This window comes from Gopherus evgoodei, chromosome 2 (genome assembly GCF_007399415.2).
Source record: "Gopherus evgoodei ecotype Sinaloan lineage chromosome 2, rGopEvg1_v1.p, whole genome shotgun sequence".
Classification (NCBI taxonomy): Eukaryota; Metazoa; Chordata; order Testudines; family Testudinidae; genus Gopherus; species Gopherus evgoodei.
The window spans coordinates 55626811-55642494 of NC_044323.1; the positions used below are offsets into that span (position 1 = coordinate 55626811).

At 40.9% G+C, this 15684-nt stretch overlaps 1 protein-coding gene across 1 annotated transcript in view; it reads right to left on the reverse strand.

Annotated features, from left to right (window-relative positions):
• Positions 1-15684, reverse strand: part of MEOX2 (mesenchyme homeobox 2) — an 88580-nt gene that overhangs the window by 13166 nt on the left and 59730 nt on the right. Inside the window, exon 2 of the mRNA XM_030549307.1 lies at positions 10746-10918. Within this exon, the coding sequence (XP_030405167.1) occupies positions 10746-10918 (173 nt within the window). The remainder of the gene's footprint in view (positions 1-10745; positions 10919-15684) is intronic.

Consider the following 15684-nt stretch of genomic DNA (forward strand, 5'->3'; position numbering starts at 1 on the left):
ATTTTAGCCAACATGGCATTGATTTGTCTTGTGCAGACATCTACACCTGTATGGAGTGAGTGTACAATAAAGCGCTTCTACAGGTGTAAGTGGAGAATTCCGATTTGCTAGTATTTCACAGCCAGTTAGCACAGGTGCAAATGACTCATAAATCCAAGGCAATGGAGAATTAGGACTCATGGTTCTTGGATGAATATGCTCACTTCGCTCTATGATGACAATTTAGTACTAAAGGAGGGAAGCTCCAAGAAACTTGACAACTTTGCAGACCTCTTAGGCTCCATAGCTTCGGAAGCGTTAGCGTAGGCTTCGGAAGCCTTCGCGTAGGCCACGAAAGAAGAACCCTAATTTTCATTCAGTTTAACCATCTCCACAGCTCATGCCTTCAAAACTGGAAGAATTTTCTTGACTTCCAAAGCAGGCCAATCTTGTATCTTTGATAGTAAATTGGCTGCAGAGCCAATATCCGGTCTTTTACAGCTGGCGTGGCTCAGAAAGCTGCAGCTATTTTCAACTGGACCAGGCCCAAAGAATACAAATGACCCTCTAAATGGATGCTACATTTTATAAGTACCTAGCATAACAAGAACCCATGAGTGAATCTACAAAGATACTTAAAACAAAGTTTCAGAAACATGTTGTTTCAGTTTTTGTTCTGGTTGATTTTTAGACTGACAAAATGTGTCACTTTTCTTAGAACTCAACTGTGATGTTAAGTCACCACTTTCCAAAGGTGCAATACAGAGCAATCACCTCACCAGCTGGAACTCATACAAAATGTAGCTTCTATGCCAACCTCAAAAAAAAGTATAGTTTGTGCTTCCTTTTTGTCCTGGCCAACTCTACTGAGAGACATGGGATTAGGTGGGAGGACTCCCACGGTCCAACCTCTTCCCCAACATGTTTGCACGATTTTGTAAAAGCTAGCTTTAACAGAAGCATTGGCTGAACAATCCTTGAACTTTGGGCCAAATCCCATCATAAGGTGATTGGTACAGGCAGATCACTCTGCCTGCCCAGAACCCCACTGAATTCAATTGGTTGCCACACACATGTAAGAGTCTGTCCATGACTTGCAGTTGGAACCTTTGAGCTCCACTGAAGCACTGGATTTTTTAACATAAGGTCTCCCATTGTGAATGAATTATAACCAGTAACTCCACTCCCAATTTATAAAGCAAAAGTAAATTCATCATTTGAAGTTTTACCATCAACTTTTGTTCAAAAAGTTAATAATTACTCAAGTCAAAATGATGTATTAAATTACCCATTAGATATATTTTAGGTTTCCAGGGGCATTTCTTTCTACAGAAAAAAGAAACTATGGAATTACTGTAGCAGTGCTCTTCTGTAGTTATTTTACTCTAGACAAACATAAAAGTATCACTAGATTTTATTTTATTTTAAGGGTATTATTTTAAATAAAATGAACAATCCAGAGGAATGCAGGCCAACCCCGTTCCTAAACTTCAGAGCCCAGGCTCCAGCCCAAGTCGTAATGTCTATATAGCTATTTGTAAGTGCCGTAGCATGAGCCCTGCAAGCCCAAGTCTGTCAACCTGGGCTTGGAGACTCACTGGCATAGGCTGCTGCTCACCACACAGACTTACCCATAGACTCAAATTTTATAGCATATGTGAACATTGCTGAATAAGTGGAAGTTTGGAATGAGCAGTTGACTTCCAGACAAGATTCGACAATATGGTATATCAGACTGATATTGATTAACTATGTTAAGGTGGTCCGTACTCCAGCAAATCAACCACTGACTTTGTTTGGAAAGGTTGTTTGGCTTGAGTAAGGACTGCAGGATTCATCACTCAGTCTTGAGATGCTGAAAACAATTTTAACCAAGTATAAATAGCCATTTGTGACTACAGAGTGAGGTGACCTTTGTTTGGAGGACACCTCTGTAGTGGGGATTTTCTATTATTGTTTATTATTTGTGTTGCAGTAGCACCAGAAGAGCATGAATCAGGACAACAACCCCATTGCGCTAGATACTGTACATATACTGCCCTCATTTATATAATAATGCGTTGTTCACCTACCTTTCTTGTAGAATTAAACATTAAAAAGGCACCTCTTTTGACATTCCTATTTATCTACTCATGGAACTACTGGCACCACTTCATAAACTGACAGACTAGAGACTTTCATTATGTAGAGCTCAGACAAGGGAGCATAAAGCCCTTCTTTATTTCAACAAACTGTTTTCCTCATCACCTACCAAGAAACACTGATTCTGGGTATTTTGTAAGTGATTGATGGATTTGGGGCAGATATTGGGACTTAAGGTTAACTAGCAAAAAATAAGCCCTCCTCAGTGGAATTTAATCTGACTAGGTGGGATTTTCTGTTTACATTGGCAAATAGAAGCATTACATATTTGAACTGTTTATTCCGGTAACCTTAGTTAGCTTGAAGAATTGCAACGTTGCTCCTTTGATTAGCTCTGTGCAAAAAAGATCTTGTGAGGTGGAAAGATCTCCCACTCTTTCTATACTTGGCAGGATCAACCCTATAAAAATGTCCATTTTGCCACACCTCTTATACCCCACTGCAGCTGCTTCCTCTCTTCATCCCACAGTGAGATATTAAAAGTTTGGATGGCGCCTTCTCCAAGTTTATCTGGATGGACAAAAAAGCCAAGAATGCGCTCGTCAAGGTTACAAATATCTAGGGACCTAAGAGATTTTTATACTAACTGGCTCTTCAGAATATTTAGAGGCCTGCCAGCTGAAAATTATTAGCTGCTGACTGAGTAGGGGTTGGGAGTGTACTCTATAGGCGATGGAGCAGGAATTACAAGCACCTATATTGCTGGAATTTTTACACTGTGATGATAGAGCCACCATATGTGTTTGAAATGCTCTTGAAGTGCACTCTTAATATCTGGGACTTTGAGATGTCTAAGTAATTTTCTTTGATACTCCTCTCTTGTAATCCTCAATGGTATTTTTTTTTGGTTAGGGTGCCATATTAATCATGCTCACTCCTGTTCCATGTTGACATTCTGAATAACCTAGCCTAACATGCAAACAACAAAAATCAGGACTTGGCTCATTCACACATTTTTTTTCTGAACATGTCCTTCCACCAGGAATTTATATTTGTGCTGACCTTGGAAGTTGTTTGGAAATCCAATTTGAGCCTTGCTTTGATGCTAGTAGGAAACTTGGCCACTCTTACATGGGTTCTTAAATACGGTAAAACATATGTTTTTCTATTGTTTGTTTTAAGTGCCAGAAAGGTAATTATGAAGTGTTGGGTGGTGATGTCCTGTTTAAGCTGTAACGTATGGTAGAAATTATCATCATGGTCAAGAGGAAGATTGAGCTTTCCTAAGATAATGGGTCCCATAATTTATCTCACATCTGCCACATCTTGAAAACTAACTGAAAGAGGTAACTTTAGGATGACTGACAATATCTTTCCACGGTTTATTTTTGCCTCTCTGATGCTGTACAATAATTTCATGTTTGCTTTTTTACAGAATCTTAGTAAAAACAACATATGTAAAGTAATTAATTCCATCAGTGGTTAATTCTGTTCACAAACAATTTCTTGGTGGAGATGTTTAATACAGCTAATACCCTCTGCTTTTTTTCCTTGCTGTATTATCCAACATTAACATTTGATTCTCTATTTGCACAAAGAATGTCATTCCTCCAAGGTCTGAAGACCTTTCAGATATAGATGAGTCTACAGCTGGGGTTGGCATAGGTATTATAACCCACATTTTATAACCCATATTATAATCTGGTCAGAGAGAGTGACTACCACACATTGAACACCATTCTTGGTAAAAACAGCCTTTGGCAGAAGTTTTGGGGAAATGATAGTATATGCCACAAATGCCAGTGCTCCATCACGGTCACATCATTCTCAGAAGTATAGCTCTCAGACTCATAGACTCAAGGACTGGAAGGGACCTCGAGAGGTCATCGAGTCCAGTCCCCTGCCCTCATGGCAGGACCAAATACTGTCTAGACCATCCCTAATAGATATTTATCTAACCCACTCTTAAATATCTCCAGAGATGGAGATTCCACAACTTCCCTAGGCAATCTATTCCAGTGTTTAACTACCCTGACAGTTAGGAACTTTTTCCTAATGTCCAACCTGAATCTCCCTTGCTGCAGTTTAAGTCCATTGCTTCTTGTTCTATCATTGGAGGCTAAGGTGAACAAGTTTTCTCCCTCCTCCTGATGACACCCTTTTAGATACCTGAAAACTGCTATCATGTCCCCTCTCAGTCTTCTCTTTTCCAAACTAAACAAACTCAGTTCCTTCAGCCTTCCTTCATAGGTCATGTTCTCAAGACCTTTAATCATTCTTGTTGCTCTTCTCTGGACCCTCTCCAATTTTTCCACATCTTTCTTGAAATGCGGTGCCCAGAACTGGACACAATACTCCAGTTGAGGCCTAACCAGCATAATCTCTCTTGGCATAATCTCTATGCCAAGATTACTTCTGGAAACCAGGCCAAATGAGCTGGGCTACATGAGAATGTCTAGCTTTTTATTTAGACTGGAGCCCTTTCTCTGAAGAGCTTATTTCCTAGTGTGTGTGTAAAGCACTCAGCACAATAGGCCCCAGATCTCAGTTGGGATTACTAGGTGCTACAGAGGTAATAACAACAACAATAATATGCCAGTGTGTGGATGCTAGTATGGTGTTAACATTCATTCAGTTAACAATGGAATGCATTTAAGAAACATTCTGATTCTGCACTGAAGAAGTGAATATTGATCTCACAGCAGCGTAATCCTGGAGTACGTTCACTGAAGTTGCTATGATGGGAAAATCAGGTCTGTTGACTCCCTGAAATCCACTCTTGGAGGCTTTCATACAATTTGGAAGTAGAAGGCCTGATTCTGGTCTTATTCACACCAGTTTTACACCAAGGTAATTCATCTGATTTCCAGGAAGATGTTCCCAGTTTACCAGAGGGGCAGTGACAGCAAAATTTGCCCCAATATATGCAATTTTCAGAAAGCAAATGGATACTGGAATGTGCTGCTAGGTTTTCATCCACTTGCCAATCATCTTTTTGTTGTGGACAACAGAGGACATCTTCAGTGCAGTATATGGCCCCCTCTTTCTTTCTGACTGAAAGGCATAAAGCTATAAGTCACGGTGCTGCTGTGTATTTCCTTCATGCAGAACCTTTAAAAGCTTTCCTTTCATGATTGAAACTATCCAGGCCTTTGTGCTAAAATGCTAGGGAAGCACTAGCATTCCCAGCAGCCCAGGTGTCACATGTGATTAACAAGAAGGGTTATGCTCAGATGTTATGTGGATGGGTTCATTATAATTACCTAGAGGTGATCACAAGTATCAATGCCTAGCACTGACATTACACATCTGCTACAAAGTATCCCCTCACATTCCCCTCCCATGACTGTGTAGCAAAGGAAGTCTGAGGTTTTTCTTTGACCTAGCTGTCTCGGAAGCCTGCTTTTTCTCCCAATGAACTTCCAAAGACATATTTTCAGATCTAGCTGTCCCTGTACAGTATGTTGAAATAAAAACTAAATTTCCTTTGGAACACAGAATCATCTCATCATATGGTTGTGTCACTCCAACCTATAATGCTGGGCTAATTCCACTGCTGTCGTAGGCACAACTTAATTGAAGTCAGTTGGTTTACCCTGCCAGTGGTAAACCAGTTAAAGATCATCATGAATTATTATTATTCAATATTTTATTTGTTGTTACTTACGAGGAAAAATCCACTGTAACTGTCTACACTAAAAAGCTAGGTCGACCCAACTATGTCACTCATGGGTGTGAAAAATCCAAGCCTGACCCTGAAAAGGAATAGGTGGAGGCTCCCAACCTCAGGACATTTACCCGCACCTGTGTCCAGCACAGGGCAAGAGGGAGAGGAGTTGGCACAATATTTTATTCTGTAAACAAAATGGAACGTTGAGATTATTGAAGCAATCTGACTTGCTAGTGTACAGGTGGTTAAATGTCTAGCCACGCTCTGCACATACCATTTTAAACTGTATCAACCATTAAGAAAAAACATACATCTATTTTTTATTTACTTGGTTTCCATTTTCCAGCTGATAATAGCAATTATGAACCCAGCTCAGGCTAACTTCCTGGGGATTAGTTACTAGCTGAGATTTCTCCCATCTGATCATTAATCCTCAGGAAATACCCTGCATCTCCTTCGTCCAGACCTCCAAACTATGGTGTGAATACAAAAAAAGGATTAAATACAAAGGGAAGTGTCATGGGGAAGTAATAAACATGTACTTGGTATTGTATTAGTCTAACAAAAATAAATACACTGGCATTTGTTTCATACTAGTCTATGGAATCCAGCTATGATTTTTAATTTTAAGACATTCAGGTAGAATTCAGGTTTAGATTCCTCTGATTCTTTCTGTGCAATTAACTCAGTATTCCAAGGATACGTCTACACTACGGGATTATTCCGATTTTACCTAAACCGGTTTTGTAAAACAGATTGTATAAAGTCAAGTGCACGCGGCCACACTAAGCACATTAATTTGGCGGTGTGCGTCCATGGTCCGAGGCTAGCGCCGACTTCCGGAGCGTTGCACTGTGGGTAGCTATTCTATAGCTATCCCAAAGTTCCCGCAGTCTCCCCCGCCCCTTGGAAATCTGGGTTGAGATCCCAGTGCTTGATGGGGCAAAAATCATTGTCGCAGGTGGTTCTGGGTAAATGTCATCACTCATTCTTTCCTCCGGGAAAACAATGGCAGACAATCATTTCGCACCATTTTTCCCTGGATTGCCCTGGCAGACGCCATAGCATGGCAACCATGGAGCCCGTTCAGCTTTTTTTTTTTACTGTCACCGTATGTGTACTGGATGCCGCTAACATAGGCGTTACTGCAGTGCTACACAGCAGCATTCGTTTGCTTTTGCATGAGAGCAGAGATTGTTATCAGTCATTCTGTACTGTCTGCTGCCATTGTAAATTGGCAGTAAGATGACAGTTATCTGTTATTCTGTGCTGTCTGCTGCTATCATGGGTGCCCCTGGCTGAGGTCGGCCGGGGGCGCAAAGGCAAAACTGGGAATGACTCCCCGAGTCAATCCCTCCTTTTTGGTTTCTAAAAATAGAGTCAGTCCTGCCTAGAATATGGGGCAAGTGTGCTAGAGAACCAGTGTATCAGACAGCACAGCTGCTCCAGGTCAGATCCCAGAGAAATGATGAGCTACATGCCATTCACGGGGGGTGCCCCTGCAACAACCCCACCTGTTGCTTCCCTCCTCCCGCAACCTTCCTGGGCTACCGTGGCAGTGTCCCCCCCATTTGTGTCATGAAGTTATAAAGAATGCAGGAATAAGAAACAGTGACTTGTTAGTGAGATAAAATGAGGGGGAGGCAGCCTCCTGGTGCTATGACAGTCCAGGCAGGACACTAAGCGGTGCAGAGGAGAGGAGCCAAGCATGCCGCTGCTATGATAGTCCAGGCAGTACAGAATCTTTTCTTTACACAGGAAAGGGAGGGGGCTGATGGAGCTCAGCCAATTGCTATGATGAGGATGGTTACCAGCCATTTTGGACCATCTACTGGGAATGACCAAGAAACATTCCTATTTTTACCCAGGCGCCCCTGGCCGACTTCACCTGAGGCAAGCCAGAAGCACTCACGGGCTGATGGTGACGACGGATATCAGTCATATTGTACGGTCTGCCACCAGGGAGGGGAGAGGAGCAGATACTGTTCTTCACTGCTGCAGCATTGCATCTACCACCAGCTTTCAGTAGACATAAGGTGACATTGAAAAAAGTCAAGAAGTGATTTCTTTCCTTTTCTTTCACGTGGTGGGGGAGGGAGTAAATTGACGAGCTATTCCCTGAACCATGCTGGACAATGTGTTTGAACCTACAGGCACTGGGAACTCAGCCAAGAATGCAAACAGTTTTCGGAGACTGCTGTGGACTATGGGATAGCTGGAGTCCTCAGTACCCCCTCCCTCCCTCCATGAGCGTCCATTTGATTCTTTGGCTTTCTGTTACGCTTGTCACGCAGCACTGTGTAGCCTGGAGATTTTTTTCAAAGGCTTTGGCATTTCGTCTTCTGTAACGGAGCTCTGATAGAACAGATTTGTCTCCCCATACAGCGATCAGATCCAGTATCTCCTGTACGGTCCATGATGGAGCTCTTTTTGGATTTGGGACTGCATCGCCACCCATGCTGATCAGAGCTCCACACTGGGCAAACAGGAAATGTAATTCAAAAGTTCGCAGGGCTTTTCCTGTTTACCTGGCCACTACATCCGAGTTCAGATTGCAGTCCAGAGCGGTCACAGTGGTGCACTGTGGGATACCGCCCGGAGGCCAATACCGTCGATTTGCAGCCACACTAACCCTAATCCGATATGGTAATACTGATTTTAGCGCTACTCCTCTCGTTGGGGAGGAGTACAGAAACCGATTTAAAGAGCCCTTTATATCGATATTAAGGGCCTCGTAGTGTGGATGGGTGCGCAGTTAAATCGGTTTAAGGCTGCTAAAATCGGTTTAAACGCGTAGTGTAGACCAGGCCCTAGTCTCAATTAGTCCAGTTCCTGGCTGAATAAAAGGCAATTTCTTGTAAAGTATATTCTTTTAAATTCCTAAGAGATAAGGAATTAAGGAAAGTGGATAAAGCTGGATCTTTGGATGATGACATTACATAACAAACACAAATTATGGATCTGTCAGAAGACAAGTAGGGAACACTTTGCTACAGTTCTTACTAAAGACTATAATTGAAATCAAGTCTATGGAGTTCAATGGGTGTTTTGCTTGAGAAAGGATGGTAAGATTGAGCCTTTAGAGATCAATATTCCTATTTATTTTTCTCCACCATAATAAATTTCCCTTTGCATTTGATACTAAAGGGCACAACTTATAAATCTAACAAACGTATTTAAATAACAGAAAATAACTCCACTGGAATGACAAGGGTTTTTTAAGTGCATGCTATTATATTTAGCAAAATTAATGCTATCTGGAATTATTATCTTCATGCTATAAACAAATTACTGACTTCTAGCTGACGTGATGAAATAATAGGTATGCATAATAAAGACGGAGAGGTTAACTTAGAATGCTATTTTATGTACGTCTTTGAAGTGCCCAAAGAAAATCCTGTTTCACTTGCATGTATGCGCATGCATGTATAAAATGGGCCTAGTTTAAATGGAGAGGTACTATTCATAGAAAATGTAAATTAAGTTTTGTATAAATGACTAGTCTTTATTAGTCTCTCATGTTTAGAGTTTCATGAAGCATGGTCTTATTTCTGGGCAGACCACCAAAATTAGTTAGCATGAATGTTACATATTGTAAAATGTCTACGCATTCCAGCTAGCGATCAGACATTTTGCAAAGGATCGGGTCAGCCTGCTAATACTTTTAGGTTCTTATACTGCACACATCAGCATGCTGAGTACCAACTGATTTTAATTTCAGATATAATTTAAATTATTCCTCAGGGGAGGAAGATTACTACAAACTCGGGTATGTAATCAGGCCAGGATAAAAGGTTTTCAGCTAACAATATTATTGTATGGAAGATTAGATTTAGTTGTGTCAAAACTTCTGGATGTTTCTGAAAATGTACACATTTAAACATTAATATGTTGGGCCTGGATTCTGCAAAAACTTAAGTGCATGCTTAACTAAAACACATGACTAATTCCACTGAAGTCAATGTGGCTACAGACAAAAAAGTTAAGTATGTGCTTAGGTGTTTGCAGAATGAGGGCAGGAAACTGAGAAGAGTGATGAGAAATTCCATTGTCTCCTCCTACTTCACAGAACAGGATAAGATGACAGAGTAATAAAAGTTTGTACTCTGTCCATTCTGGTGCTCCCACGGGTGCTGTCACATTTGGAACTGCATTACTGGTAATGTGAGAATGGAAAATTTCTCCCCAGAAGATTAGCACAGATACAGCCAGAATGTGGTGAATAGTTGGGTAAACTTCCAGTTGAGTTGATGGAGTTGAGCTTTTAAGCAAAAAGGGAATAACTAAATGAAGCTTTGTGTTTCAGGAGTATCAGAGCACCTTTTCTGGGAGTTAAGATGCAATTCCCACTGATTCTGTTTCCTTCTCAACCCTCTTATCCCTGCCTCAGAGACTGACAATAAGGGGGTTTTGCTCTCTTTTAAACAATTTTTAAAGGTTTTTTTTAAAATGTCATTTTTTCTTTTCATGAATAATTGTGTTAAAAGTGTATAGCTTGAAGACAGCAGAGCTGTCATCAAAACATTGCCAGTATGAAAAGTCACACACTGCTTACTATGCTTCAAATGGAAGCCTTTGTTACGGTTTGGCCATTCTGTGATGTCTTCCTTCCCACTCTAGTAGATTGTTCTGTGGTTTTTCACAATTCAGAGAGCAGATAGTTGGTAGACAGCTGTCACAATGCCTGTAAATATTTAACCACAAACCATTGCACAGAAGAGAAGACTAGATGTATTTTAAGTAGAGATGCATTGGGCAACCTGAAAACCCATTTATTCTATTCTGGCAGATACACTACTTGACTCATTGACGTTAAACACCTGTTTCAATGGGCTAACTGATTTTATAAATATCTGTTTCACAGCAAAACTGTCATTCAATATAAATGTGTGTCATTTTAGCATTGTTTTACCCATTAGCATATCTATGGGCAAATCAGCTGGGATGAGTGCCTGCTGCTGGTAGTTTTAAATATTAAACAAACACTTTAAAATCCATTACTTTCCATCAGTACCTGTCTTTCAGTGAGGTCCAGATTTACTGCTATCTCATATCTCCTCAGCCTGGTCAGGTAGTTATGATGGGCAAATTCTGCTTCTAGCTCTCTGATTTGCTCTTTGGTAAAGGCTGTCCTTTCCTTCCTAGGCTTACTGTTGACCTCTGATTTGTAATTTCCTTCCTGGGAATCTGAAACAAAGGAGAGATACAAGTAAACATTATGACAAGGGTGTGATTTATTAGGAACTAAACCCCACAGATTAAGGTTGTGCTCATCCTCTACATAAGTACCTCAAAAACTGCCCTGCCCTGGAATAGCAGAAGCACGCTGGCTTTGATACTAATGGACCATCCACTGCCACAGAGCAGAGTAGAAGGTGTTTTCCCAAGAATCCTCAATGTAACGAAAGAACTAGCACTGAATAGGATGAATCTTCTGGCTAGTGATCTACTGGATGGCATGTCAAGGCTATTCTGTTCTGCTACTCTATTATTTCACTAACATGTCAAACAAAGTTATCCCTATCAGAGGGGACATTTTCAATTTTATCCAAATTACAGCTTTACAGAAATAAAATAAATAAGAGAAGAACATGTGAAATCCAGTCAACAGCATGATGATGAAATGAGAGCACTAACTGCAGAATCATAGGGTGCTGCCCCCTAACATGCCCAGAAGTAGACATTCCATGAACCCCTAAACTTTTAGATATGCAATAGAAAGTAGTGCTGCCACCATAGCCTATACCCTAAACTATTCCTGCTGCAGATGCAGGTAAATCATCATCTCTGCCATTATCACAACAGTGAAAATCCTCTCACAACCCTCATAGTTTCAGTTACTCTCACAGCAAAGTATCAGGGGTCTGATGCAAAGCTACTAAGTCAATGAGTCTTTCCATTGTCATCAATGGGCTTTGGACCAGGCCCTATTTGAATAAATACTATGATCTGATTGTCAACATTCCTAAAGTTTTGTCCCATAAAATGTCTTTTGCTCTATCTTTTTTCAAATCTGGGAATGTCAAAATACCTGCAAGTTCAACTTTACTAGGCATTCAGCATGAGAATCATTGGTGAACTCCTGGCCTCATGAACCATCTCAAAAATGTCACAGATACATTCACACTTCAGCTGCTGATTTAAATAGAAACTTGCATCAATTTCCAAATGGACAGACACATAAGCAGTCTCTCTATGATGTTCTATGTCAGATGAGTCATCAGCATGCTTGAAATAGCCTACCAGACCACTGAGCCCAATAACAAAACTACTAACAAGTATGCAGGTTTATAAGAGCAGAATGAGGTGGGATTGGGGTCATTATTACCCTGTTGCTTGAAAAAAACAATCAATCAGTGGCTTTTATGCAAATTAGTGAGAAATCTTAATGAATGAGGTTTATGCTGCCAAAGGTGATAGGTTCAAATCCCAATGGAGTAATTTAAAGAACAAAACAAAACCCCAAATCAGTGATACCATGGTGGTGGCCAGGATATAAGAATGTAAACTGAATAGGAGAAAATGTTTTTATTTGATGCAGAACATAAATTTCCAGTACCTCATTATGGATGAGACTGTGTCCTGTCCCTGTGCGGCTGAGAAGGTGAGAGTAGAGTGGAAAGAGGTAAAAAACACTCTTTTCCCACAGCTTCATTGCAAGCAAAAGAGCTGGACAAAACTTAAATCCCTGTTCTCAGAGCAGCGCAGCTCCTTCCTGATAACCCAGGGTGCAAATTACCTCAAAGATGGCAGGAAGGAACCTGAGTCATCTTCCTTTCTTTCTTCTGTACTAGCCCGCGAAGTGTGTTCCATCAGCCAATTGGGGGCACAGGAAGCATAATTATCTCAAAATTTTTCAGCATGCTGGCACGCACACTGCATTTCCTTCCTGGAGTTGCTCCTCAGCTGCTGCAGCTCTGCCATACCCCAATTCAGGTCCATGTGTAATTTACAAATCTCATTCCATATGTTTGAATCCTTATATGAGCATTCTCCATGTATCAGTTTAGATGGAAACCTAAACCATCTTTTGAGGATTATAAGTGATAGTTACACTTAGAATCATAGAAATGTAGGACTGGAAGGGACCTCAAGAGGTCATCTAGCCCAGTCCCCTGCACTCATGGCAGGACTAAGTATTATCAAGATGATCCCTGACAGGTGCTTGCCAGTCCTTCTCTTAAAAATCTCCAATATGGAGATTCCACAACCTCCCTGGGCAATTTATTCTAGTGCTTAACCACCCTGACAGTTAGGAATTTTTTCCTAATATCCAACCTAAACCGCTTTTGCTGCAATTTCAGCTCATTGTTTCTTGTCCTATCCTCTGAGGCTAAGGAGAACAATTTTTCTCCCTTCTCCTTGTAACAACCTTTTATGTACTTGAAAACTTATGTCCTTCTCAGTCTTCTCTTCTTCAGGCTAAACAAACCCATTTTTTTTCAATCTTCCCTCACAGGTCACGTTTTCTAGACCTTTAATCATTTTTGTTGCTCTTCTCTTGACTTTCTCCAATTTTCTGAAATGTGGCACCCAGAACTGGACACAATACTCCAGTTGAGGCCTAATCAGCCCAGAGTAGAGTGGAATGATACTTTTCATATCTTGCTTACAACACTTCTGCTAATACATCCCAGAATGATGTTCACTTTTTTTGGCAACAGCATTACACTGTTGACTCATATTTAGCTTGTGATTGACTATGCCGCCAGATCTCTTTTTGCAGTACTCCTTCCTAGGTAGTCATTTCCCATTTTGTATGTGTGCAACTGATTGTTCCTTCCTAAGTGGAGTACTTTGCATTTACCCTTATTGAATTTCATCCTATTTACTTCAGACCATTTCTCCAGTTTGTCCAGATCACTTTGAACTTTAATCCTACTCTCGAAAGCACTTGCAACCCCTCCCAGCTTGATATCATCCACAAACTTTATAAGTGTATTCTCTGTGCCATTATCTAAATCATTGATGAAGATATTGAACAGAACAAGACCTGAGGGACTCCACTTGATATGCCCTTCAGGCTTGATTCTGAACCACTGATAACTACTCTCTGAGAACAGTTTTACACCTACCTTATAGTAGCTCCATCAAGATTGTATTTTCCTAGTTTGTTTATGAGAAAGTCATGAGAGGCAGTATCAAAAGCTTTACTGAAGTTAAGATACGCAACATCTACCACTTCCCCTCTACCCAGAAGGCTTGTTACCCTGTCAAAGAAAGCTATTGGGTTGGTTTGACATGATTTTTTCTTGACAAATCCATGCTGATTGTTACTTATCACCTTATCATCATCTAGGTATTTGCAAATTGATTGCTTAATTATTTGCTCCATTATCTTTGCAGGTGTGGAAGTTAAGCTGACTGGTCTGTAATTCACCAGGTTGTCCCTATTTCCCTTTTTATAGATTGGCACAGTATTTGCTCTTTTCCAGTCCTCTGGAATCTCTCGCATCTTCCATGACTTTTATAAAATAATCGCTAATAGCTCAGATGCTTTCTCAGTCAGTTCCTTGAGTATTCTAGGATGAATTTCATCAGGCATTGGTGACTTGAAGACATCTTGCACAAGCATGAACTCTTTCCTTATATATCTCTGAACATGATCCTACATGAACAGCAGCAAAATTGCTGATAAATACTCGACAATCAAACTACCATTGTGGTTAAGTACTGCTTCATGCTTTAGTATTAAACACTGAGGATTGGTCTACACTAGAAAATTTATACTGATACAACTATATCAGTGGTGGAGTGTCATGTTTTTACTGATGCAGTTATAAGGCACTTTTATATTCATATAACTGTGTTGATAGTAGGGCTTATACCAGTATAGCTTATTTCAGACCTGAACCAGAATAAGTTATACTGGTATACGCACTTTTACACTGGTATGACTGTGTCCACATTAGATGGGTTTTGGCACTTTATCTCTACCAGTATAGTTTAAATGGCAACATTTCCAATGTAGAGAAGCCCTAATTCAAGGCAGTTAATAGTGACCTCCTGCAGAAGGGGCAATGCTCAGGACGTAAAGGCCATAAACAAGGTGTCTTTTCATCTTGATATGTGCAGTATGTCTTCCAGTTATGGTAAAAGGAATACTATGAGTAGAGAGAAAGAAGGCAACTCTAAGAGCACCCCCTACTGTGCACACATATTAATAAGTAGGAAGAATCATTTTGATTAAAATCCTTTGAATAACATTGAGTTCCTGTAAAAAAATATCCCTACCCTTTGCAGGGCATGAGCTCTAAGATTGACAGAATGAAGAATGTGTCCAAAGTCTCTGCGACTTTTTTGATCTGAGAAGAATGCTTCAGAGTGTCGCAGCCCTAAGGCCTATGCTTAAACATGGCGTCTGTTTGGCCAATTGTCGGTCAAAAGGTCACATTGGTACCGTGTGCAACACCGCAGTGTTGTGTACTACTTTATCATACAGTGTGCAACATTATAGTGTCGTGTGCCTATTCCCGCTCTTTTTCCATGGTCACCTAGGGGTCAGGCTAGTGCTGTGTGCAAAAATACCAGTGTGCCTGTTCTCGAACCTTCTGTCAGTCAAAAGGTCAAGTTGGTGCTGTGTGCAAAAGCATAGGGTTGTGTGCAAAAGTAGTGTGCTGGGTGCAGCTCCCATTGACGTAGAGGGCACCAGCTCGGAACCTGGTTGGTGAAGGAGCTAGGGACCAATCAGACACTGACACGAATAAGCGTGTCCAAACAAAACTTTACCTCATGCCAAAATCTGCAGGAGTATCCGCGTGTTAGCTGGAAGGCCTGATCACCCTTCCAGCCAGGGTCTCCTCCGGATTTAGCCGGCTCGTGTCGTGTCATTTTTCTTTGGATTATTTCCCCTCCCCAATTCGCCATGTCCTTGGTGTCTGTACTGCTGGTCAGCTGCGCCTGGAGTGTGGTATGTGCATTTTAATTTCTGTAGATACTCTGTTTAACTTCTC